The sequence below is a fragment of the Giraffa tippelskirchi genome, chromosome 10 (genome assembly GCF_054371585.1).
Source record: "Giraffa tippelskirchi isolate mGirTip1 chromosome 10, T2T-mGirTip1v1.2.pri, whole genome shotgun sequence".
Taxonomy (NCBI): Eukaryota; Metazoa; Chordata; class Mammalia; order Artiodactyla; family Giraffidae; genus Giraffa; species Giraffa tippelskirchi.
In genome coordinates, this window is record NC_137284.1 from 55,112,590 (window position 1) to 55,140,135 (window position 27,546).

Sequence of the window (27,546 nt, forward strand, 5' to 3'; positions counted from 1 at the left end):
TTTCTCCCATTCCATAAAGTGCCTTTTCATTTTATTGATTGTTTCCTTGAATTAATCAGGTCAGACTCAGAAGAACAAATACTACATGATCCCACTTACTTACATGAGAATTCTAAACTAGTTTAACTCCTAGAAGCAGAGAGAGAATAGTAGTTATCAAGTGTTGGAGGAAGGGGGGATGGGGAGTGTTGTCAAAGGTATAAAGTTTTAATTATACAAGCAGTTAAGTCTTAGACTTCTGTGTAGAGCCTAGAGTTTAAGGCACTGTATTGTGTATTTAAAAATCTGCTAAAAGGATCAATTTTATGTTTTTTAATCACAAAATAGATTGACAGATAATAGAGGGAAAGATAGATAGATAATAGACAGATTGCTGTTGTTGTTCAGTTGCTAAGTTGTGTCCGACTCTTTGCGACCCCCAGGACCACAGCATGCCAGGCTTCCCTGTCCTTCACTATCACCTGGAGTTTGCTCAAACTCATGTCCATTGAGTCAATGATGCCATCCAACCATCTATTCTCTGTTGCCCACTTCTCCTGCCCTCAATCTTTCCCAGCATCAGGGTCTTTTCTAATGAGTCAGCTCTTCACATCAGGTGGCCAAAATATTGGAGCTTCAGCTTCAGCATAAGTCTTTCCAATGAATATTCACAGAATTCTCCAAGCAAGAATACTGGAGTGGGTAGCCATTTCCTTCTCCAGGGGACCTTCCTAACCTAGGAATTGAACCCAGGTCTCCAACACTGTAGGTAGATTCTTTACTATCTGAGCCACTATGAAGTGACAGTAGAGAGATAGAGAGAAACAGATAGATGGACAGACAGATGTATGGGACAGAAGGGAGGCAAAGGTAATGTTAGGGGCCTGACCATGATGATGGTTTCAGGGTGTATACTTATCTCAAACTCATCAAGGTGTCTATATTGTGTTTACAATTTTTCGTATGTCAAACGAATCTCAATACAGTTTTTTGGGTTTTTTTTTTAATGTAGAAAGTTGAGCAGAAATGTTTAAGGTGAAGAAGAGTGAAAGAGGTGCTCTGGACAGAGGCCGAGCAGAAACCAGGCCTAAAGGGGCAGCAGGTGAGTGGGGTGATATGCTGGCCACAGAGAGGGCAGGAGGGGAACATGGCAGGCACGGGGAGCACTGACAGGTCAGCAGCAGATTAGAAGGTGGCCTTTGACACGGGAGGAAACACAGGCACTGATGCCTGAACACGGGCCCAGGACAACCTCAGCACTTTAGAAGCGCTTCCCCCAGCAAAGTGTCAGCATCTTAACCATGTCTGTATTCTTGAATCACTATCAATGGCATCTCAACAAAAATACTTTCCAAGGGGATCACCCAGACTGGGGCAGGGGGGATGCAGACATGTGCACAATGTGAAGGGTGAGGTGAGGTACCTGTGATGGGCAAGCAGGACTGAACTTGGGTTTGAGTTTGAAGGTTTTACTATTATTTCATCCACGGAGGGTATGACAAACAGTCAGGCTCGTCAAGAACCAAGAAGAAAGAAGGGAGGGGGTGTGGCAGAGAGGAATTGGGAAGAAAGAGAATCAAGAAGGGCTGTCTTTCCAGAAGTGGGGGGCCTCAGGTTATAGGGAGGAGTCTATTTTATTTGATTACAGGAGATACAGGAAGGCAGGTGGGTGTGTGATCTGAGGGACGGATTCCGTGGGAGATGTGGGCACTCAGAGGACATGCATCTGTGGGGTTGGGGGCAAGTGGGAGTCCAGGGACTCGCCTCAGAGGCTGACGCAGGAGCAGGTGGTGCAGACACTGAGGATATTCAGGACCCCAAGGGCAGAGAGACGGACTGATGGTGGGAGGTGCAGGAAGAAGCTGTCCAGGCTGGGGGGACTTGGCCTCAATTGACTTTTAATTTCCCTCGGAACCCAGAAAAACATCATCACATGAACTTGCTGTTGTGGCTGTTCAGTTGCCAAGTCATGTCCGACTCTTTGAGACCCTGTGGACTGCAGCACACCAGGCCTCCCTGTCCCTCACTGTCTCCCGTGGTCTGACCTTACCGTGTGACTACCCTGCTGCATGAGAACAAAGCCTCGGAGTTGCCGCATTCTGCATCCCCCACTCCTCAGATGAACTGAGGCCACCTCCACGCCTGCCCCCTCCCCGGCTGCAGGACTCTGTCCAGAACCCACAGATGTCCAGGCCACTGTGGGCAGTCACGAGCAGGACACGTGGACTCACACAGGAGGAAGACCCTCCCTGCAGAGTCCGTGCACGAACACGTGTACTTGGTCTAGACCGCCACCAGCCTGCCAGTGGGTCTAACGATGACTCCAGGTAGCTGGGCTAGGCTAGTAAGCTGCTTTACATTGAGTTTCATGCTTAAAATCAGGGGGGCCCTGACAAGCTGCAAATTTGCTGGGGGCATGGCAGGGTGGCCAGGCCCATGACCAGGTTCATGGAGACGAGAAGCAGGTATGTCATATGCAGAGTGGTTCATCAGCAGTTGTTGCCAAGATGCCTGCTGATCAGGTTCCCGGTTCTGCTGGGCTCAGAGCTCAGGCTCCACTTGCATGGCCCTGCCTGAGTCCCATGGCCCATGAGCTCCCGAGTCATCATAATGGCTAAGCTAACAGTTCGCTGTCTGTCCATCGTAGATGGACAGGCATCCAGGGGTGTGAGGAGGGACTTCTGTGCAGAGCCCTGCTCATCAGAGTCCTTAATCGATGCTCAGATATGACAGGTCACCACACATTCTCCCAAGGGACTGTGCTCCCAATTTACCACATAGACCTTCCTTCCCACGAGGACCATGTACACATGCCAAGAGGAACTGGGATGTGACACAGATAACATGCTGTTCAAGAAGTTGCCAGTAGCTGATAATAAATGTCTTCTTCAAGTCAACACAACCTTACAACAAACAAACAAAAAGTCTACTACCAGTGGATGCTTCTCAGCTGACCTTTTCACCAGGAAGGTCTGGGAACCCAGAAAACAGGGCAGAGGAGACACAATTGGTGGACGCCTGTGGGCTACTTACACTGTTCTCAGGCCCAGTCGCTGCTTATGTTATACACAGGAGCACGTGCACACACACACACACACACACACACACACACACACACACACTCCCTGCTCATCCTTCCTCACAGCCAACCTCCCACAGAGCACAGTTAATCCATCTGGCCTCCTAAATTCCTGAAAAAGCCTCCCTCACCACCCTCCTTTCCTCTGATTCCATCTCCACAAGTCCCCACGTCTAGCTCCACAGAAGCCACCAGCCAATGCACCGCATATCCATTTTCCTGGAGATGCTGGAATACTGGGTGATTTTTCCTGTTCTTCCTGACACTCTACCTTTCTCTGGACTCTGTGCCGAGATCTCCCACCTCAGGGGCCACCGCCCCTCTGCCTCCTTCCCAATCCCACCCTCTCCGACCCCAGCTTTCCTGTCTTCACGTCAGTTTGGGCAAATGGTTTTCATTCACGACCCCTCTCCTGACTTTATCTCTCTAGTTGTCTGAATCCTGCTGCACATGTATTTTCATCTGATATGTGACATGAACCCACCACCTCTGAACTTGTATAAATCCCTTAACTCTGTCTCTTTCTCCTGAATCATTCCCAGGTCATCAGTACTGACCACTACATCATTCATTATTAAAAGCTCAGATTTATATTTTAATCCTTTAAGCTCTTCCTCTAAATGTCCTGGGGTCAAATTCTTAATTTTTCTTCCTGTTCCCTTCTCCAAAGGTTCAACCTTGCCTCCCATCTCTTTGAAGCTGATAATTTTCACTTGTTTGCCTTGAGGGATCCTGGCCTTACCTGGGTTACTTCTAAATTTGGAGCAGCATCCTTCCAGCAGGGCACATGGTAGCAGCCAGGACTCCTCCCTTTACCACATGGTTTCAGATTATTCTTCCTAACATACTCGTGGGATCCCATCATCCTCATTCTCAGATACAGACCAAGCCTTTCGGATACCCATTGCATAAAGGCCATCATCCTCCCCTGTCAGTCAAGGTCAAGCAGCAGCTGGCCTCAGACGCCCTCTCAGAGAGATCAATAGCACTCCTACACTCGCCCTCGGGATGAGGTCAACCGGAACTTCCTCAAGGAACTTGAGCAGATGCTCTGACTTCTCTCATATCAGCACCACTAGTACCCACAGTAGCATCCTGACATCAGTCACACTTTTGCTGATGTTCCAGGTCCAGTGTTAGTGACCTCCTCCATGAAGCATGTTCCATGAAGCATGTTCCCCTCCATGAAGCATGTTCCCCTCCATGAAGCATGTCCCCCTCCATGAAGCATGTTCCGTTTGTTCCTATTAGAAGCACCCTCTCAGTTTTTTGCAGCAGAAAGGCAAAGGCTGTGTTATCAGCTGTACCTAGAACCAAACTGTGGCCCCATCACTCAACAAGCAGGTAATGGGTGATTCCTCTGAATCTCAGTTTTTTAAACAGTGAAAGAGGCAAATGCCACCCCCTTACCAAATTAACACAAACACTCAATGGGACCACGGATATGAAAATATCTAAAGCCCCTAGTACACTTCAGACACAATGAAAATCACTCTGCTGTCCCTCACCCACAGCACTCTACACTCTTTAGAACTTCACTTGGGCATACACATTTTATATTATATGTACTGCTGTCCCAAAACAATTGCAGTGCCACAGAATAATTAAATCTGTTTTACTTTGAAAATTCGTGGAGAGGGGAAAACAAATACGGCAAAATGAATTTGGAGTAAAGTCATGGCATACTGGGGAAATGGTTTAACATTTATTTCTATGTGAATTAATGCTTCAAAAAAAATCCTGTAAATAAATTATGACAGCTATGACCTGCGGGTATTTATACATCTGCTTGTATTCTTTCTTTTTTTTCAAAGAACTGAATGAATTTAATAAATTACTCAAGTGAAGCGTATAACATCCCCTTAAACCAATAAATCCACTCTGGGTTCCAGAAATGGACCCACGTCATTTACCAAAATAAGAAAGCACAGGGAGTGAATTCACAGTCAACACAGGTAACTGATGAGTGGAGGGCTCAGCATAAAGTACATTATGGTAAGCGATGAGCACCTTCCCATCAGTAATGGTGACCTGGACCATACAATAGTGTCTTTAGAAAGAGCAATTACTGTTGCTTCTGGAAGATGCTAAGTCACTAGGAGTGAGCTCTCTAGTCACCTTTGATGCCTGTCATCTCATAGCTGAGGTCACAACTTTGCAGGTAAAGACACTGAAGGACACACACACAAAAGCCACCACAGCCTCTTGATGTGTATGCATTTCTACACAGATTGGCTGCCAAATAGAAACTTCGCATCACTCTTCACATTTCTCCTCACAACTTTTTCTGATTCTTTCCCATTTAACAACACTGTCTTTGGAAAGTAGTGAATTAGAAAATGCACACAGAATAACATTACCATACTGTCTCCAGTCTGCGGTAGGGGGTAAGCGCCTCCACAAAATAAGATTGTTGAGATGATTTAGGTAAGAAGGCAGGGAGTGGAAGTCTTTCTGGTTGTACCACACCTAAAAGAGAAAGATAACTTAATGGCCCTCCTGAAATTAGTTCTTAAGTCTATTCATAAGCTGTTCTCAGATATAAGAAACACGTGTAAGCTGTTCTCAGATATAAGGAACATGTGTAAATTTGCTTCTCCAGCACCTGAACACAGGCCTCAGTGTAATGGTCCTGCCTGGCTGACAGTGAGCAGTGAATTCCAGCCTGCTAATTTTATATTTATCTCCAGCATATAATTTATAGCTAAAAATAGATTAATTCTCCCCAGAACAAATGTGAGTGTTGCTCTATAATTATATTCTCATGGCAAAAAAGGAATCTAAGCCCATCATTTTTTTTTCTTTCTCCATTGGTAAGCTAATGAAATCTGACCTGCAAATTAAGAGCAAGGAAATGATAAGAAAAAAATGATGACTCTCAAATTAATAACTGAATGTGGAACATTATTCCTCAAAATAAATTGAAGTGAACATTTGCTTAGCATGGAGAATAAAGCAGCAGGCTCATCAGACAGGAGGAAGGTGAAGGAGAAAACAGGAGACAGACAATGTTATTAAAATTGAAATAAGAAGTAGCATAAAAAATACTAATTGAACCATCAGTATCTATATCTCACAATATTGATATTTTAATGAAAAAAATTTTTAATGCACTCAGTGGAATGCTGGTGAGTGTCTTTAAGAGATAATGAATCAACCAGCAAATTTTGACCTTAATTCAAGTTCATTTCTCTAGATGACACTGTCTTTTGTGACAATCTTCTTTGTGGAATTATAGCTGCTCCCTCACTGGTTCCTACTCAGAGGAAGCTGTGCAGGTTCTCACAGTTTGTGCAAAGTTAGGGCCAAATCTCAGGTCCCTGGGCTTCCAACCCATTCCCCTCCCCAACCCCATCACAGGGTGACTAGTTGTCTCCAACAGTGTCCTGAGTTCATGGGGGAACTAAATATCCAGTGACAGCTCATGAAAATGCCTATCTCTGCAGGACGGTGGGCCAACTCTTTCTTAGGAAGCCCACCTCACTGGGTGATTAAGGAGGCAGAACCCTGCCCTCTTTCACAGCAGCAGCCATTATACACCCCCATCTTCAAATAGTTTCTTAGGTTCAGGGAAACCCTTAGCAGTCACTCTTTCTAAGTCCAAGGAGGAAGAAATTCTGCTCAAGACTGACTATCCACAAACCCAGGACAGCCTGTTGATGCCCTCAGCTGTGCTCAAGTGGATCTGAGACTGATAACAGAAAAATCCACAGACTCACAAATGGGTGGAATTCAGACACAGGATTCTGAAAAGTAGGGGAAAGCATGGGTTCCCTTCACAGGGCAGCCCGCCCAGCCCTGCAATGAGATCACTTATCAGAGGGTATCCGCCCCCTTCTGTACCCAACACAGTGACCCCTGTCCCTGCAGGACCCCCCCAGTCCACCTCTCACCACCCCTACCCTCAAACACACACCTGCAGATGTGCTAACATACAGGGACTAGCTATACTTCTGGATACAATAAAATGCAAGACTGCTAAAGTTAAAGGACATACAGTAGAAAACCTCTGCTGTGGATGGGAACCACAGTCCATGGCCTGCTCCCCTCACCACCAGTCTTGGCTCCATTAACTGCTTAACTGGAAGAAAAAATATGAAAGCCAAGTGTGCTCTCTGCCCTAGATATGGGGCCTTCAAATTAGTTTGTTTGAAATTTTGCTTTAAAAGCAGGGTGACATTTTCTTCAGCTTAAAAATGACACTATACACGGAAATTCCATAGTGGTCCAGTGGCCAAGACACCACACTTCCAGTGTGGGGCCTTGGGTTCCATCCTTGGTTGTGAAACTAGGATCCCACATGCCTCATGGTTTGGCAAAAAATTTTTCATCTTTAAAAATTAATTGATTGATTAAAATAAAATAGCAACAAGGATTTACTGTATAGCACAGGGAACTGTATTTAAAAAAAAAACAAAACACTGTACAAAAACACAGAAACCAAAGTAGAGTAGCTACGGTGGGGGCGGGGTACCCCAGAGCCTGGGAGTCTCGCCCACTCCTCCCCCTCGGCTTCAGCTTCTGTGTTGGGCCGACTTTATGCTCCATTTCTCCTCTACCCTTGGCTGTGGGGCTCTGACCTGGGCTCAGCCCCTGTGCCTCTGCTGTCACCGCGGTGCCCCAGGCACCCACCAGGACTGGGTCTCCACCTTCATCCCAGTTGAGGGCAGCAGCTGACAAACCTCTCCACTCAGGGACACAGTCTGCAGGCCAAAGGTCAAGAGGGATGCCTCATGGTCAAGATCAAGTTACAGGTGTGGCCATGAAACTTCATGATGCTTGCTGAGGGAGAGGTGGTGCCCAGGGACCCTCTCAGGGGACACAGGGGCTTCCAGGGACCTAAGGGGTATAACCCGGAGGACCCTGACGTCCCAAAATGTTCGTTAATCATAGAGGGTGCAACCTGTCCTAATAGGAGCCACAATGCAGCCTGAGGACCTCAGTGAGATGATGAGACGCCAGGGTTCGTCAACGGGGCCAAGTCAGAGGGCAGAGGATGCTGCCATGCTGGATCCTGAGGGCTCCAGCCCTGCTCTCTGCAGGCAGGAGGCCAGTGAGGAGCTGCTCCGTTAGCCTGTTTCCAAATCCCCACTTGTGGCCATCAGAAACGATGGGAGAAGCACCCGGCAAAGAAGAGTCTGAGCACTGGGAACATGGCCATGGGGACAATGCCAGGGAGCCAGGTGGGATCTGGTCAGGGAGCCTCCCCACCGGAGGGAGACTGGGCATTCTGTGCAGGGCACAGCCCCCCAGAGGCCCGCCCAGCTCCCCGAAGGCCAGCTGCTGATGGTCCTGACGACCCTGGCCTCATTGTGGGGTCAGATGACAACACACAGAGGTCCAAGGAGCAATGTGAATGTCATTTCAGTTGTACTACAAATTGGCTTTTGCTTGGGAGAAATTTTATAAATTCTTTAAAGCAATAGATGCTTCATGATGATCTTAAATAAGTTGTGGGACTTCCTTCCCTGCTGGTCTCTAAGTCAGGATCAATAAATCCAATAGCTGAAGGAGGAAGTTAACCTCCTTTTAGGAACATATCATGACACCTCAAAACAGACCTTTCATGTCAGGATCCCCAGTAACAGTTCCTCAGAAAGGCAACTAAGTTACTGTAAGAAAAAAAAAAATCTCTGGGTGGATATTCAAATGCATAAAAGTCTACATGAGAACAGAACAGAATGAACACCAAACACCAAGAGGGGAGTGTGTTTAGCATTTTTAACTGAAGTGTATACATTCTAGAGGGTTTCCCTGGTGGCTAAGAGGTAAAGAATCCGCCTGCCAGTGCAGGAGACGCGGGTTTTATTGCTGGATTGGAAGATCCCGTGGAGAAGGAAATGTCAACACACTCCAGTATTCTTGCCCAGGAAATCCCATGGACAGGGGGAGCCTGAAGGGCTACAGTCCATGGGGTGGCAAAGAGTTGGACAAAACTTAGCAACTAAACAACAACAAAATACATTCTAGAGGGTGTTTAACTAAGCCAGCTGAACACTCAAGATGTGAATGAAATCATTCATAAAGGTTCCATGAGAGATATTCTAAAATATGATGAATTTTAAGTATTAAACCTATTAATATGCAAATTTCCCATTTTCTCCTCAAAAAGACTGCAAAAACCGTAAACTCTATGTCTTATGAATGTACCCCAAAGACCAAAGTAAAAGGCTGGTGGTTAATTGCCGAAAGGTTAATTTGACACAACATCAACCACCAACAGTGCTATAGGAATTTGAGACAACAGATGCCCTTTAGAGTCCAATGCAGACTCACAATCATTGAGCTTCCTGAAAAAAGGCTCTCACCCCAAAGGGTTGGATACAATTTACTTGCACACCTGAGTATGGCAAAGTCCATGTCAAACAACATCAAAAGCTGCAGAAGTCACTGCTCAAACACGTCAATACAGAAGACAAACAAAGAGGAAAAAGAGCAAGTGTCAGGGAGACAGGATGCTGAGCCCTCATCACTGGAGCAGAGATACAGGAGAGCCTTGGCTGCCCTGCCCCAGACCCTAGAAGCACAGACAGGATGCTCCACTGTCAACAGGAGGCTTGGTATTCACACAGATTAGAAACTTAAAATCTTCTCAGAGGAAATGAGCAGATTCCTCCTACAAACTGGGTTTATTTTAATAACAGTCACATCATGTGTTCAAAAAGCCAGCAAAGGTATTTTAGATTATTTTTCTATCAAGCTATGAATCTTGATCTTTTCATCTTAATCTATAAATTTTTCCCTGTGTGTGGCCTGCAGCATGAGAGAGATTTGAACAAACCTCAGTTGAAATGAGGGATGTCTGAACAGTCTACACAGGGACTGGAACTTTTCATCAGGGATTACATTGTGAAATACGACTGTTAAAACTTTTCTCTGTGATTACATTGCGAAGTATGAATGTTAACATTTTCACCAGGGATTACATTGTTGAAAACCTGTAAAGCACCTTTATTTCACTGAATAATCCTTCAACAGGCACCAGCCTGGATCCTGAAAAGCTTTTCCATGTCACCATGAATCACGAAAGGCCCCACGACAAGGCAGAGACATTTCATCAGTGATATGACAGGTTTACAAGCAGATACCACTCCCAGGTGGCTCAGTGGTAAGAACCTGCCTGCCAATGCAGGAGACTCAAGAGACATGGGTTTGATCCCTGGGACAGGAAAATCCCCTGGAGTAGGTAACCTGCTCCAGTACTCTTGCCTGGACAATCCCATGGACAGAGGAGCCTGGAGAACTAGAGTCCATGGGGTCGCAAAGAGTCGGACACCACTGAGCAACTAACACACATACACACCACTCCCATGACCTACTCTTTCCCAATTTCTCTCAAAATCGGAACCAAAACCAGACTATTTCCCCAATTGCCAAGACTCTGAGCTTCAAATCTTTCCCATCTTAAGGTTGTACCAACCTCTTTCCCTAGGGAAACCTATCCTGATTCCCTGCCTCTGAGTTCCTTGGTGGGTAAGGGAGTCTTTCCTGGCCACTCTCAGTAATGCCAAAGGGATTTTCCTCATTCATAGGGCCAGACCTGGAGGGCTTAAAAATCCAACCCCTGGGAAGGGTCCTGCCTGCTCACCACTCTGGGTCCATCTAGTCATCAGGAAGAAAAGGAATTTATTGGGTTGACCCAAAAGTTGGTTCAAAATGTTACAGGAAAAACCCGAATGAACTTTTTGGTCAATAAATGCACGTATCAAGATCACTGTCATCCTGATGCTGCTGCTGCTGTGGCTAAGTCCGACTTTTTGCAACCCTATGGATTGTAGCCCACCAGGCTCCTCTGTCAGTGGGATTCTCCAGGCAAGAATACTGGAGTGGGTTGCCGTGCCCTCTTCCAGGGGATCTTACCAACCCAGGGAGAGAAACTGCATCTCTATGTCTCCTGCACTGACAGGGAGATTCTTTACCACTTGTGCCACCTGGAAAGCCCCACCCTGATGAAAAGTGTCTTTAAAAGCAGATTACTTTCCTTATTTGCTTTAGATCTATCAAGTGAATTCCCATCTTAACAAAAAACAGTGACCTATTTCATATATTTCTAGATAGCCTAAAGGAAACGATTCATTTTCTCTTTCAAGAGAATGTTCACGTACAACTGGCTGTATTTCAGGGTAACAAACACTGGTATTTGGTTCGATTTTGCCTGTACCCACAAAGATATTTACAAAGCAAGTTTCCCTGAATGCTTTCTAAAACAAGAAGAAAGAGAAAAAAAAGGAAAGACTGTACCTTGGCCAGATTTGGGGGTTTTGATATATTTGAATTTGTGTCTTGAACTTGATTGGGTATTTGCACTCCAAAAGACCATCCTCCGAGTCTGGTGAAGTAAACAAGAGGTTAGAGCTTCAACCAGGCAGTACCAGGCCCTCCTAACAGAGGGCATCCCCCATCCACCACACTGGTCATAGAGGCCATAAAACAGTGGCTGCTGAACTTCCAAGCTCTGGGTCGCAGCCCCCCGGGGTCAGCCTGCTGCAGAATGCAGCCTGGCCCCAGGTAGGTATCTGAGGAGGGTGCTGCTTATTTAGCAGGGATGGATGAAGCCACCCACTCCTCATCCACGTTAGAATACGAGCCTCTCAGAACTCACTACTGTGTTAGGAAACACACGCCCCGTGCAGGACTTTGCTGTGCTCACCTGCCCTGCTGGTATTTTAATTAACGGTCGTTTCTCCTAAAAACCAACTTTCAATATCCTTTAGTCTGTCCTGCTCTTGTCCTCAATTGTTCTGAATTGTTTTCTTCTTCTTGCTTCTTTCATCCTGTTCACACACTGTGTCCTTCAGGAGAAGGCATCCCTGGCTACTTCGATTGGGGTGAATCTCCTTCTCTTTGGGGTTCACACAATACCTTACATTTCCATTTCTTGTGTTGATTGCAATGCTGGGCCTCACCTGTCTTTTTTGCCAGTTCATCTCTTATACAGCTGTGTGAGTTTCTCCTGGGATGTGGGGTGAATTTTTTCTCCATATCCCTTGGGTTATATAGTATATCTAGCACTTATGAAGCTTCTAAAACTATTGGACATTAGAAATAAAAACACATACTAAACTTTGTTTCCTAGTCTCTGGATAAAAGGAGATTAAAACAGCAAATTTCCACTGTTGTGCCCAGATTTTGAGCAGAAATTTGGGGCAAAAGAATAAGGATACATTCCCACTCGGCTCAACTTAACTCAATCATTCATTTCAGAGACTCAATCATTCACTGATTGAGCGCCATTTGTATACCAGATACTATTCTAAGTCCTGGGCACACAAGCTCCCACCTTCAAAAATCAGAGCTTCCTGGATGTGTTTAAAGCCACAAAGGGAGGGCAGCAAAGGGCCAGAGATGGTCCAGGAAGCATCAGAAGGAAAAAGGACCTGGGGGTGGGGTGAGGTGAGAGGATGTTCTAGGCATCGCAAACACACCATGTAATGATGTTTTTGTGTTGGGGGGGTCTCAGGAAATTTGATGGAATAGTGAGTATGATTGTAATTTAAAGCAATGAGAAGCTCACCCCTATCCTCTCATCTAGACTTCCCCTCTTAGGTTCAAGGAAATGCAGCACAGAACAAAAGCTTTCCTCAAAATCTCTTAAGAGGGACTTTAGGATACCATGGAGAGCTTCCCTCATTATGCAGTGAACGTCTCGGGGCTTATCCTCTAAAGCAGTCAAGCTGCTTCTGGCTCCCCCTGGTGACACTCCATGAACAAGACTCCCCCACTCCCCCAGGGCCAGAGTGAAAGTCAGCAGGAGGAATCTGATTAAGTTCTGCAGCACTGCTTCGGAATTTTTATGAGTATCAAGGTTAGCAGGAGACTTCTGAGCTTTGAAGAACATCAGCATTTGAAACGATCAGATTTCCTAAGTAACTCTCAGAACAGGAAAGATACAGCAGAGGTTTCAAACCTACCTCGGTTTTTCCGTCGGCAACAGCAAATACTCCTCCAGGGGGAGGCCAGAGAGGTTGAGAAGCTGGTGGCCCAAGCGGTTGGTCAGGTAGGGAGCCCTGGTGCTCGAATTGGGGCACTTCTGCAATCATTTCCAAAGACGGGAAGTAGAAGCTTATTCACAACCCACATGCAGGTTTCCTGATAGTACTTAGGTACAGCAAATGTGACTCTTCCCAGCTCTCACTTCTTCAGTGATTCATCGATGGCCTTTTATATGTTCTGATCCCTCATGCCTCTCTTAAGAGTCACCTACATTTGAGAATTATACCAGAATTCTGCTGCAACCTTTGCCATTAGTTAGAATGGGGGACTTCCAATGCTTTCCTGTATATAAGTTGGGCAGATGTGTAAGAACTCAAAAGGGAAAATACGTTTTCACTGGGGTCGTCTTGCATTTGATGAACCAACAAGAGAGTCAGAAGACAATAAGCAAGAAAATTCAAAAGAATGTGTTTCTTCCCTAAATGACTGAAACAGAAACCAAACTCCTCTTCTGCAGCCACTCAGAGGCTTGGAACCTGGAAATATTTGCCCGGAAGGGACCGCCTGACTCCCTCTCTCCTGAGGGCCTCTGACTCCTAACCGGTGGACTAGCATTTCCAGAAGATTCTGCCAAGGCACCTAGGTGCCACACACACACACCAAAAAAAACAAGGATTCTTCAGTCAGATAAATTAAAAGCTGCCTCTTTCCCACTCCTTGTGATTTGAGCATCTTGCAGGAGCTATGGCAAAGAAACCTGTTACATGGGGCTTTCTCTGACATTTCTGAAGCTCCCTTGGCTATGGAGCTTTTTCACAGGAAATGCTTTTCTTCTTGCACACATATTTCTGAGATCTCACAGTTCATGTGAGTTGGAGCGAATTCAACATCAGCCATCCTGGTACTCATTCATTCATTCCTCTGATACTGACACCCAATCTAATTCTAATAAATTTCAGGGAGCTTGTAATAAAAAGTACCAGTCTAACAGAATGAGTGAATCAAGGCCAAAGAATCAGAGCATGGAGTGAAAACTTACAGGGTTCTTGAGTTAATGGAATAAACAAGATGGGGAAGAAACAAATCATTGGGTCCATAAAGAACTTGAGCAGAACAGCTGGTCACCACAAAGGAGCAGCAAATAGAATCATCAATGGCCAAGGTCAAAAGGGTAACATACGGCATCCATCAGTGGTCTCTGGTGGGCCAGACCTGGACGTCCACACCTGAGTGTAACTGTCTAACCTGAGTCCAGACATTTGGTCTAAGAGAAGGAGACCAGGTCCATCGAAAGGAAGCCTTTCTAAAGTCACTATACTATTAGGAGGGCTTCCCTGGTGGCTCAAATGGTAAAGAATCTGCCTGCAATGCAGGAGACATGGGTTCAATCCATGGGTTGGGAAGATCCCCTGAAGAAGGGACTGGCAACCCACTCCAGTATTCTTGCCTGAAGAATTCCATGGACAGAGGCTATGGTCTATGAGGTCAAAAAGAATCAGAACTGACTCGGCAACTAACACACACCCTGTGGACCACTAAACAGAAAAGATTTATAAACATGTTCACATGGTCATTTTCTTAAAACTCAATTTAAATTAAGATTTTTGTTTGTCTTATTTTTTTCCTGTAAATTAGGATAGCCGTATCTGTTTGTTGATTTCAGCCAACAGACCTGTGCCTTTTACTAACTGCCTCTTGAGATTTCTGTTGAGATGAGTTCCAATCAGTTTTCCACATAAGTTTCACTCCATTCTCCTCAACAGGCTGGACAGTGTGCCTCTCACTGTAACAGGGGTAACCTACTTCCGTGTGCCATTGTATTGCTCAACCATAGTTAGAAGAGCCACATGATATCTTAGTTTTTAACATCCAGCTTTCAAAACTCAAATAAAAATACAAGAAACCTGAGGTCACCCTGCCTTGAAATTCTGGGAAATTTTCCCCCTGAAGCGCAATTCTAGCTCCATTGTTGGACTGTCGCTGATTGTGACCAATGGAAAATGAATGGGAGGGTCACCCTGGAAACCACGTCATGACACCTTTCCAAGAAGCACCCAGTCAAGGAAACCTAAGAGTCACTTACAATCCTTTACAATATTGTGTTAGTTTCTGCTGAACAAGGAAGGGAATCAGCTATATGTGTATTCCCATTCTCTTGGACCTCCCTCCCACCATTCCCCTCATCCCACCCATCTAGGTCATCACAGAGCACCAACGGAAGCAATCTAAGTGTCCATCAACAGATCAATGGAGAAAGAAGATATTGTGGTGTGTGTGTATATATATATATATATATACACATATGTATATATATACACAATAGTGTTAGCCATAAAAAGGAACAGAATTGGACTTTTGCAGAGATGTGGATGGACCTAGAGTCTGTCATACAGAGTGAAGTTGGTCAGAGAGAGAAAAGCAAATATCATATATTAATGCATATATATGGAATCTAGAGAAATGGTCCAGATGCACTTACCTTCTGGGGCAAGAATAGAGATGCAGATGAAGAGAATGGACATATGGAAGAGGAGGCAGAGGAAGGGGAGGGTTGGATGAGTTGAGAGAATAGGTGAAATCACTTCTGTTCCTTGAGGTTTAGGCTTTAAAAAAATCAAAAACACTGAGGAAACCTACCAGGCAGCCACAGGACTCTTGGACACCCCAGTGAGAGGAGGGGTCGGTGTGCCAGCAGGAAGAATTCTCCCTGACAAAACAAAGGAGAAGGTGGGATAATACTCAGATCACAGAGCTGCTGCGTCTCCATGACAGCGTCCCCCAGACCCGAGCACAGCTCACGAGAGCATCCCCTCCCCATGATGCAGAAGGCAGAGTGCTCACATTTGTTTTCACAGCTTGAGCTGTTAATCTGATGACAATGTTTTATCATAATCACATTATTTCCATTATATTAAATGATGCTCTCACTCTGTGCACTGAATGTACCATTGAGGCTCCCGGGGGGCTGTCATGAACCCCAGGGCTCCTGGTGGCCAAGCAGGTACCCTCAGCACCAGTGTAGCAATTCCTAAACACAGGAAGTTGCTAACTGCTTTTCATCATGTGACATCATAATCAATCATCGTTTAAAGAAAAGCAACTAGTATTAAATTTCTGTTATGAAGAACGGTGGTACCACAGAAACTGCTATGAAACCAACTTACTGCAGAGCTTCAGAACCTCTGTATTCCAAAGCTCCCTATAACTGTTCTCCTTGTTAGTCTTCTTGTTTTGATTTTTTTTTCAGTAATGTTTACAAATCGAAATCTGCTTTAGTACTAATAATTGTTATTTACTCACAAATTGGGAGAGAAAGGAGGAAATTAACCTTTACTGAACTACAGGCACCTGGCTAGATGTTTTCACCACAAACATCTGCAACATCACTTCTGGGAAGGACTGGGGTTCTCAGAGGTCAGGGGCTGACCCGACATCACCCTTTGGAAGATAGTCTCGTGTGCTCCAAGCCCTCGCTCTTTGCTCCAGGTGGTGTGGCTCTAGTGTAAGAACATCAAGGTGAAACACGTCCAGTCCAATAAAAGGAAACCTGCCATTTCTATTAACCAGGTCAGCAAAATACAATTTCCATGTAAATTTCTGAAATATCCAAAATCATTTCAAGGCTTCCCCGGTGTGACTTTCTCGGTCAACCAGCCTATGGAGGCTCCTGTTCTGAGCTTGAAACTGATCAGGGAGACAGCATCCAAGGGAGTGATGTGCTTAATCAGGCTGCTTGCTGTATCCGCTAATTATTGGGAAAAAATGACTCCGTTTACACTTCTAAAGCTTGAAGCCTTCCTTGCTTCCACTGCTGGTCTTCAATGACTGTTAGCAAGTATTTACAACACAATGCATTTCTTCAAAATGTCCTCTTTGTCTCTTCCAAATCCTCCACTGGTTTTTCTCTTAGCTTTCCGTTTAGAGAGTAAAGAGATGCACCTTGGAGCTGCACCAGGACCAGCAACAGCATTTAACAGGTTCTAGATGTGGGAGCCTCCCAGCCTCCAGGAAGTCCTGGGAAGCTGTGCTCGCAGAGGGCGCAGGAGATGGGAGATGTGGGATCAGACTTGCTCGCATCCCTCCAACGTCAGGACCCCAGGGCTGTGTGTGGAGCACCAGCCAGGCTTCACAGGATACATGAGCAGTGATGTCATCCCAAGGGGGTGTCTGACATGGTCCCTCCGTCTGTCGGGTCTGGCGAGGCTGGACTGAATGGGTCCCCTTGACACAGGCCTGCCTGCCTGCAGTTTTCAACACTCAGATGTGCACTTGGCATCTCAGTGCCAGGGAGAGGGTCTCAGGGCCTACTCTCAAGAGGGAAGGTTCTGACACAAACCTGCCTGAAGGAACAAAAGTCTCAGCACAGGGGCACCCTGTGGTCTGAGGTGACACTTGCTCTCCTGCGAGACGTGGAAGCACAGTGATGCTAAAGAGCAGAGGGAGGTGAGTCATGCCCACATCACTCAAGAGCGTCTTCAGCAGAGCTGGGATGTGGGTTCTTGTGGCCCCACCCAGAATCTGGGTCTCCGCCACTTTTCCTGGGTGTTCGATATGTGCATTCTGGGTGTGCTTTAGATTCCTGACCTCAACCTCCATTGCCCCATATCCTTTGCAGCCTGGAAGCTGTCACAGCAATGCCAAGAGTGAGGACCTGGCCCTGTGGGCCTGGGAGTGTGGGATCTTGAAGATGGCTGTTCCTGCTGCCATCTAACCACGGAAACCAACCTGATCCATCTTCCCACCTGGGTCTGAACGTGCAACAGAAACAGAAGATTTGCTCACTGTCCTTCTGTTCTATACAGAACTCTATCTAGAACCAGTGGGGAAAGTGTTTTACTTGAGCTATAGTAGGGACACCATGGCTGGAGTGTCACCAGACACGAGCCTTGTGACAGTAACCTCAGTGTTGAAATCTACCCATCTGCTTCTAAAATTTAAATTAGGCATCAATCTACTTAACAACAGGAAAATGGACAGTTCATTCAACATTTATACCACAATAGTTCTTTCTGGGGACTTTTACTGCCTTCTGCCTTGGTGGTTCAGATAGTAAAGAATCTGCTTGTAATTCGGGAGACCTGGGTTCAATCCTTGAGTCGGGAAGATCCCCTGGAGAAGGGAATGGTAACACTCTCCAATATTCCTGCGTGGAGAATTCCATGGACAGAGAAGCCTGGTGAGCTACAGTCCATGGGGTCACAAAGAGTCGGACATGATTGAATGACTATCACTTTCTTCACTTTTCTGCCTGAGAAGAGGTAAAGTTGGGGATTCAATACGCTCCCTCAGCAGAAGCTCCGAGTCTGAGCAGAAAAACAGTCAATACACAGAATCTCAACTACTGTCTTAAAATGTGTCTGCTAATTCATAATCAAATGATGGCTAAAGTCAGCCCACGATGGAAAATGTAGACACTGAATTCAACAGTGTTTTATACTTATAGAAGGAAAATTATTTGTTTTAAATAAAACCTTTTGTTTCAACCTGGGACTTCAGTAAATAAGACTTAATTGTGAGACATGGACAAAAATTATTACAGATGTAAGTATGCAAAGCGCCTCCTTGTACAAGGCGCCCTCTTCCAGCTTTTGGTCATGCTGACCAAGGAAAAGCATAGAAATGGTTACCAATTAGGAAGGAGTTAAGGGACCACGTGGCTTTCACAGAAACACACCCAGGAAGTCAGAGGAAAGGCTGAGGAGGGAACAGTGAGGATCTGCAGGCTGTGGGGCAGGGGCAGAGCTCGGGGGTAGGGGTGAGGTAGGAGGGTCTGGGGGCCACTGACTCCCCGGCAACAGTACGTGAGGATAAAACTGATGTCTGAATAGAATTTGGAATATGTTCTCCTGTCTTAGCATTGATTCTACCTTTTCCCCCCTCTTGAAAGGCCAGATAAATATCTTTTTCTTTTCTGCCAACTGTTCTTTTTTCTTTGTTGCCAGGTTGGGCCCGGACTAAACCTTGCAGGGCCCCAGATTATATTTCAGTTTCTCAAAGGTAGACAGTTTTTACATCCTGCATGTTTCTCTAGAGGGAAGGGAAATACAAGCATCACCATGGAAGCTTTTATTTAGTTAAATTAATTACTTCCTTTTCAAGAGAAGACTAAAGTGAAACAATGTAATTAATTTTCTATTAATTCTTCCTCACTGAGACCACTAACAGTTATTCAGTCTCATGTTCATTACCAACATCAATAATGCACAAAACGTGTCATCACAAATTAGGAAAACATACCAATATGGCATTACTGTCTGGATTTTAGTATTTATTACTGAAAAACATACACTTTAGTACTTAATACATCATTATGGTTTTTATCACTTTCCCTATTTGTAAATTCCTAAGTCCTCCATCAATCCTGGTTCCTACAACAGCACGATATTTAGAGTAGATCCTCAATAAATAACAGTCGCACAAAGTGAGAGAAAAGACTGTTTATGAAGAAAGGCATGCTTTATCAAGGTCTCATCCCTACATTATTAATATCATTTTCAAATCTTAGAAAAAAAGTTTTCAAAGTAATTCACCCCCACATTGATGTTATTGACTTTTTAACTCTCTTTAGTTAAAAAAATAAACACAATTAATCTTTTCATAGGTACAAATTTACCCTAAAAAGTAAATAAGAAATATTAATAATAACTATTTCATACTTAATTGTTACTTTATTCTTTACAGTTTTATTCTTTGGAAATTTTACTAAGTTAACTGAATGCTATTCATTATTGATTTTACTAATTGATTTTTGCAATGATATAAAGCCTGTATTTACCAAGGAAGGGAAGGGAGAATGATGGAGCTTCTATTAGGTCATTTTATCAAAGACAGCATCAGGCATGCTCAGTCCTAGCCCTCTCACCTGGCTACTGTTCTTCCTGTAGTGAGAACAGGTGACAGGAGATCCTGCCAGCCTATGGGTCGCCAGCTTGAGCCTGCACTTCTGCAAAGGATGCCAGGTACTTACAGGTCTGGGTATAAGTCAGCACAGGGCGGATCCTGATCCCCAAACTTCCGCAAAAGCACACGGGCGAGCTCCAGGCCATCGTTCTCACTGCTGCTCATAGTGAGACAAAGGACAAGGGGGAAGGTCAGTGCTCGGCCAGGAGTTCTCAGGACATTCTGCCTTGGAGCGAGCCTCAGGCCCACTAGGGCAGGCACATGTTCCAGCGGTGCAGACAGAGCTCGTCGCTCACCTTGTTTATGATGAAGTCAACCAGGATGAAGAGGCATCGTAAAAGCACGGTTTCGCCACCACAGATAAACCCATTTTATATATTTGCATTCGAGTGCATCATTTTTCTCATCTTTTCACTTAAACTATTACTAACTCTAGCATTTTTGTATGTTTTTAAAAAATTAACTCTAAAGCTTGCATAATATTACATTATATTAACATATTAAAGTCTGTAAAACTATTCTCTTAATGCCAGAGCTCTGGTTTGCTATGAATATTTGCTCTACTACATAGCCCAGCAACAAAACTTCTATATTTGGTCTTCTGTGTGTTTCTCTACAGGCTTCCCTCATAGCTCAGCTGGTAAAGAATCCACCTGCAATGCAGGAGACCCCGGTTCAATTCCTGGGTTGGGAAGATCCCCTGGAGAAGGGAGAGTCTACCCACTCGAGTATTCTTGGGCTTCCCTTGTGGCTCAGCTGTAAAGAATCTGCCTGCAATGCGGGAGGCCTGGGTTCGATCCCTGGGTTGGGAAGATCCCCTGGAGAAGGGAAAGGCTCCCCATTCCAGTATTCTGGCCTAGAGAATTCCATGGACTGTACTATATAGCCATGGGGTTGCAGAGAGTCGGACATGATTGAGTGTTTCTATACAGGCTTTCCGGGTGGCGCTAGTGGTAAAGAATCTGTTTGTCAATGCAGGAGTCACAGGAGACGTCGGTTCGATCCCTGGGTCGGGAAGATCCACTGGAGGAGGAAATGGCAGCCCATTCCAGTATTCTTGCCTGGAGAATCCCATGGACAGGAGCTTGGCAGGCCACAGTTCATAGGGTCACAAAAAGTTGGACACGAATACGTAAACTACACTGAATATTTTCTTGATCATGATAAGAAGCCCTAGGTATGCTTTAAGTACACAGTGAATTATCTCTATTTTACTGGCATGAATCTCAGAAGTTAATTAATAGTTCAAGCAGCATCCATGGAAACCAAGCCCTCCAAGATGGAATCTCCTTATTAAAGACACCATCAAAGATAAGACACACTATTCTTCTAGTTTGGGGGAGATGTGGAAACAAACTTTACAGGAAATTTTATATATCAGTTTCACAAAACATCTTGACTTGAGAAAATGCAGAGGAAACACTATTTTAAACCCGTCTAAATTAGGCTGATTAGGAGTGGGTCTTATTACGATTAATCACAACTATGCACATGTATGCTAAGTCATTCAGTTGTGTCCAACTCCTCGCGACCCCATGGAGCCCACCAGGATCCTCTGTCCATGGGATTCTCCAGGCAAGAATACTGGAGTGGGTTGCCATTTCCTCCTCCAGGGGATCTTCCCAGCCCAGGGATTGAACCCAGGTCTCCGGCCTTACAGGCAGATTCTTTATATCTGAGTCATCTGTGAACAAATTGTGATCTTGCTGATATGCTGAAATCATAGACATAATCCTTCATCTCCACCCAGTTATCTTACTTCTCTCAACTGGATCTTCCTGGACCTCTTACCTTTCAGAAAGGACCAGTTTTAATGGAAAAGAAATAGCAACTCATTACACCAAATAAGTTGTGTATTTCTGCTGAGGATAACTTTACTTTCAGTCCTAAGCTGGAATGCAAATACTGCTACAGAATCCAAAACCAAAATGAATTATTTACAGGAAAACGCCACCTTCCCCACTGCATGAAATATAACCATGAGTTTAAAATATCCAGGTGGTTTACAACTGGCCTAATCTGATTCCCTACAGCTGTGGCCAGAAATCTGCAGTGATGAAAGATACTGAAATTTACGGCAAAGCTACATCTCATAAGTAAGCAGTGTGACCTCTGTATAAATAGTCTTCAAGTTTCTGACAAATGAGAAAACACTTTTAGAGGGAAAGGGACATATTTTCCAAGGAAATGTGGCTCGTAAAATGAAAACATTATTTGTGGCATCTGTGGAAGTACTCTGAATTGCTCTCTTTTGACCCATTAATCCACGAACAAATATGAAAGTTTGAAATTTTTTTTCTGAAAAAAATATTGATCCACGAAGTTGTTTACTTGGGATAATTATTAAAAGCAAGTTTCAAAGTTATGGTTTACTTTTACCATTTTTTTTGCTTAGGTCTAAAGGTCACTTAAAAAAAAAACTAGCTTTACATTATCCATGTTGCCATAAAATTCAAATGCTTGTTCTTTGTGCATGCATGCATGCTAAGCTGCTTCAGTTGTGTTCAACTCTTTGTGACCCTATGGGCTGTAACCCACCAGACTCCTCTGTCCATGGGATTCTCCAAGCAAGAATATTGGAGTGGGTTGCCATGCCCTTCTTCGGGGGATCTTTCCTACCCAGGGATCAAGCCAGCGGCCTGTTCTTTAACTCCTTTTTTTTGGTTATCGTCAAACTCTTGGCTGTATTTGGAGCACTTCTAGAAGCATGAGAAGCCTGTCCTTACCAGACACCAGGAATTTGAAATAGTGCTAGATTGGGATTCCTGAGGCATCTACATGGGCACTGCTTCCTCTCCATGCCAGCACATCTCAAAACTTCACATGCAGCAGCTTGGCCCAGGGGCTTGTTTGAGCTAATGCATATTACTAAAAATCATCCCAAAGGTCTTCGTGTTGTTAGCAAGAGTCCCCAGGTGTATCTCTTGGAGATCAAACCAAATCAAGAAACGTGGGGCTTCTGGGAGGAAGCGAGCTGCATGTGCCTCTCCCCGCCCTGCTTGCTGACCAGCGCCCCGCTGCCTCACGCCAGCCCTGGAGCTGACAGGCATCGGCTCCAGGGATCCTGGGCTCTGAGGGAGCTTCCCCAGGCAGAGCTGTCTCAGGGCCAGGTGCCACAGGGGTGGCATTTGAAGAACAGCTGCAAAGCACCCAGGGCAAGGAAGAGAAAGGGCCAGTCCTCGAGAGGATGGCCCTCAGAGACCTGCTGACTTCAACCTCCCTGGTCTCTTGGCCCCAAAGAGAAGAGGAAAAGCTGAATGAGAGGGCAGATGCCTTCCTCCTCCTGAGCCAGGGAGCGTGGAGGGAGCAGAGGAGGAAACCGCCACAGCTTGGTCCCCTCTGCACCGCCCAAGAATCTCAGAACAAACATGGCCCCAGGGCCCCAGCAGCCAGAGAAACCCAAACAGCAAAGACACTCAATGAATATAAGGTTGATACAGCTAGAACCAGTTAACATGATTATATTTTCTGTCATAGATATTTCACTACAACAAAAACACTGATAGAGCTAGAACCAGTTAACATGATTATATTTTCTGTCATAGATATTTCACTACAACAAAAACAAAGTCACTGAATGAATAGACACCTTGAACCAAACTAAATAAATAAAGTAACAGTGACTGAGTCACATGCCTACATAGGGCTTTCTTTCTGAAACCAAGACATATGGTTTCGAGGAAACTTCTGAGAGTAAAAGGATATGATTAACTTATGCACCATGATGCCAGACCTCACCTCTAGTAAACCAGGACACAAGGTCACCGCACTAGGGCATCCAGGACCCAGAGCAGGCAATGAGGGTGATGGTGAGCCATAAGCAGCACAGCTATGCCCACTGGAGCGGGCAGAGGCTCTCCCCTCGCCCACAGCAAACGTAAAAGACAAGAATTCAGAGAGGAAGGAAAGTTTCCAGCAAAATTAATGCTGTCTGGCAGCATCTTAGTTTTCCCCCCATATTTAGGTACACTCCTGCTTTACTAAAACGAAAAGTTACAACCTGTAAAGTTGTTCTTTTATGTTTAGTCTGAAATTAAAGACAAAAAGAAGGGAAATGTGCAATCTCTGATGGGTCCCCCCCCGTCTGTAAAGATGAGAAAATGAGCATCAAACATGTAGGCGCCTCTGTTTCATCATTTACGCAACGTGAGAAATGAGAACAAAGATATTCTTACTTAGAACACTTACTCTTAGAAATGGAAGAAAATATTAAAAGATCTCTAACTCTCAGACTCAAAGTAATTTGAGTGAATTACTTTTATGAAAGATTAATACTCCGAGAGCTGGAAGAAACGCTCACAAACAAAAAAAAATAATTACCAAATTAATAACACAGCAGAGAAACTGAATTGGTATTGGCAACCAACTGGAAGTATTTCAGTGCCATGAGCCCCATGAAAAGAAAAGCTCACCTGCTTGAGAAGAAAAGGTTAAGATGGGGCAGAGGAGAGGGAAAAACACTGAGAGTGGAGATTAATTGTATGTGATGCTTGATCTATTCAATATGCAAAGTAAAATGTAGAACAACCACAAAGCGACAGAGAAGGTTCAGTCTTAAGAGAAACCTAAGAGCTGCCTAACAGAAACACAGTAGCAAGTCACAGAGTCAAAAGTAATAGAGAGCCCTTGGGAGAAATGAGCTTCCTCTCTCCCGCGAACATGGGGACTTTGGCCTGTTCTATTTACGTGTGTGTGACCACCAAGAATGGTATCTGCCATACAGCAGGTGCATAATAGGGCTTCTGCCTGCAGTGCAGGAGACATAAGTTCGATCCCTAGGTTTGGAAGATCCCCTGCAGGGAGGCATGACAACCCACTCCAGTGTTCTTGCCTGCAGAATTCCGTGGACAGAGGAGTCTGTTGGGTTGTAGTCCATGGGGTCACAAAGAGTTAGACACAAGTGAAGTGACTGAGCATGCACACACAGATGCATAATAAATACTTGTTGAATAAAAGAAACAAAAGTTTTATGGGATTGTAAGTTAGTGCACATTTGTAAGGATGGTGGTGGGTGGTGGTGGTGGTGATGGTGGCTGAGTAGCTAAGCTGTGTCCCTACTTGCAACCCCATGGATTGTAGCCCACCAGGCTCCTCTCTCCATGGAATTCTCCAGGCAAGAATACTGGAGTGGGTTGCCATATCCTCCTTCAGAGGATCTTCCCAGTCCAGGGATTGAACCCATGTTTCCTGCATCGGCAGGTGGATTCTTTACAATTGAGCCACCAGGGATAATTTGGTAATATCTTCCCTGAAATTATTGATGCTATCCTGGAAAACCTGGTGACAGAAGTGTATGGTAATGGAAAAAATGAACAGTTGCATAAATCCAAAGTATTCCTACACCATTGTCTATAGTAGGAAATTTTACCTAAATAAATAAACACACCTATACATGCCCCCAAATAGAGACTATTGACATAAATTATGGCCCCTCCAGGCAACATTCTACAGCAAGTCCAAGGAACTGGAACCACTGTACAAAAATAGATCCACAAATGCATTATCAAGTGGAAAGGCAAATGATGAACAGTGTTACAGTGTGAGCTCATCATTATAAAAATAAAAATGCATGCATGTGTGCTAAGTAACTTCAATCTTGTCTGACTCTCTGCAACATTAAGGACTGTAGACTGCCAGGCTCCTCTGTCCATGGGATTCTCTAGGCAAGAATGGGAGAGTGGGTTGTCATTTTCTCCTCCAGGGGATCTTCCAGACCCAGGGATCAAACCAGTGTCTCCTGTGTCTCTTGCAATGGAGGAAAGTTCTTTACCACTAGCACCACCTGGGAAGCCCAAAAGTAAAAATGCCTGGATAGAAAAATATTTCATGTAACAAGGGGTATATGACACACTAACAGGTTTGCAGTAGGTAGGGCTGGTAGGAACATGTATGATTTACCTTTAAATTTAGGCTAGCCTGTATCTTATATTACTTGCTTCAGAAAACATACTTTGTAATTGAAAAGCTCAACATAGTTACAGGGCTATATAGCTTATAACTTAGAGGGTTAAATAGTTATAGCTTATAATGCATATAACAGTTCAGTTGCTCAGTTGTGTCCGACCCTTTGCGACCCCATGGACTGAAGCATGCCAGGTTTCCCTGTCCATCACCAACTCACAGAGCTTGCTCAAACTCATGTTCATCAAGTCGGTGATGCCATCCAACCATCTCATCCTCTGTTGTCCCCTTCTGCTCCTGCCCTCAATCTCTCCCAGCATCAGAGTCTTTTCCAAGGAGTCAGGTCTTTGCATCAGGTGGCCAAAGTATTAGAGCTTCAGCTTCAGCATCAGTCCTTCCAGTGAATATTTAGGGCTGACTTCCTTTAGGATTGACTGGTTTGATCTCCTTGCAGTCCAAGGGACTCTCAAGAGTCTTCTCCAACACCACAGTACAAAAGCATCAAGTCTTCAGTGCTCAGCTTTCTTTATGGTCCAATTCTCACATCCATACTTGACTACTAGAAAAACCATAGCTTTGATTAGATGGACCTTTGCTAGCAAAGTTGTCTCTGCTTTTTAATATGCTCTCTAGGTTGGTCACAGCTTTACTTCCAAGGAGCAAGCTTCTTTTAATTTCATGGCTGCAGTCACCATCTGCAAGTGATTTTGGAGCCCACAAAAATAAAGTCTGTCACTGTTCCCATTGTTTCCCCATCTATTTGCCATGGAGTGATGGGACTGGATGCCATGATCTTAGTTTTCTGAATGTTGAGTTTTAAGCCAGCTTTTTCACTCTCCTCTTTCTTTTTTTTTTTTTTAATAAATTTATTTATTTTAGTTGGGGGCTAATTACTTTACAATATTGTAATAGTTTTTGCCATACATTGACATGAATCAGCCATGGGTTTACACGTGTTCCCCTTCCCGGAACCCCCACCCACCTCCCTCCCCATCCCATCCTTCTGGATCATCCCATTGCCCCGGCCCTGAGCCCTTGTCACATGCATCGAACATGGAATGGTGCTCTGTTTCACATATGACAATACACATGTCTCAATGCCATTCTCCCAGAATGTCCCACCCTCACCTTCTCCCTCAGAGTCCATAAAATTGTTCCATGCATCTGTGTCTCTTATTCTGTCTCACATATAGGGTTATCGTTACCATCTTTCAAATTCCATATATATGCATTAGTATACTGTATTGTTGTTTTTCTTTCTGGCTTACTTCACTCTGTATAATGGGCTCCAGTTTCATCCATCTCAGTAGAACCGATTCAAATGTATTTTTTTTAATGGCTGAGTAATATTCCATTGTGTATATGTACCACAGCTTCCTTATCCATTCGTCTGCTGATGGACATCTAGGTTGCTTCCATGTCCTGGCTATTGTAAACAGTGCTGCGATGAACATTGGGGTACACGCGTCTCTTTCAATTCTGGTTTCCTCGGTGTATATGCCCAGCAGTGGGATTGCTGGGTCATATGGCAGTTCTATTCCCACTTTTTTAAGGAATCTCCACACTGTTCTCCATAGTGGCTGTACTAGTTTGCATTCCCACCAACAGTGTAAGAGGGTTCCCTTTTCTCCACACCCTCTCCAGCATTTATTGCTTGTAGACTTTTGGATAGCAGCCATTCTGACTGGTGTGAAATGATACCTCATTGTGGTTTTGATTTGCATTTCTCTAATAATGAGTGATGTTGAGCATCT

At 44.6% G+C, this 27,546-nt stretch overlaps 1 protein-coding gene across 1 annotated transcript in view; it reads right to left on the minus strand.

Annotated features, from left to right (window-relative positions):
• The window catches only part of ABCA13 (ATP binding cassette subfamily A member 13), a 413,377-nt gene that overhangs the window by 147,587 nt on the left and 238,244 nt on the right, over positions 1–27,546 (minus strand). Inside the window, exons 47-51 of the mRNA XM_081536362.1 lie at positions 19,959–20,048; positions 15,629–15,698; positions 12,970–13,088; positions 11,300–11,387; positions 5,419–5,527 (exon numbers count right to left, since the gene is read on the minus strand). Coding sequence (XP_081392488.1) covers positions 5,419–5,527; positions 11,300–11,387; positions 12,970–13,088; positions 15,629–15,698; positions 19,959–20,048 — 476 coding nt within the window. The remainder of the gene's footprint in view (positions 1–5,418; positions 5,528–11,299; positions 11,388–12,969; positions 13,089–15,628; positions 15,699–19,958; positions 20,049–27,546) is intronic.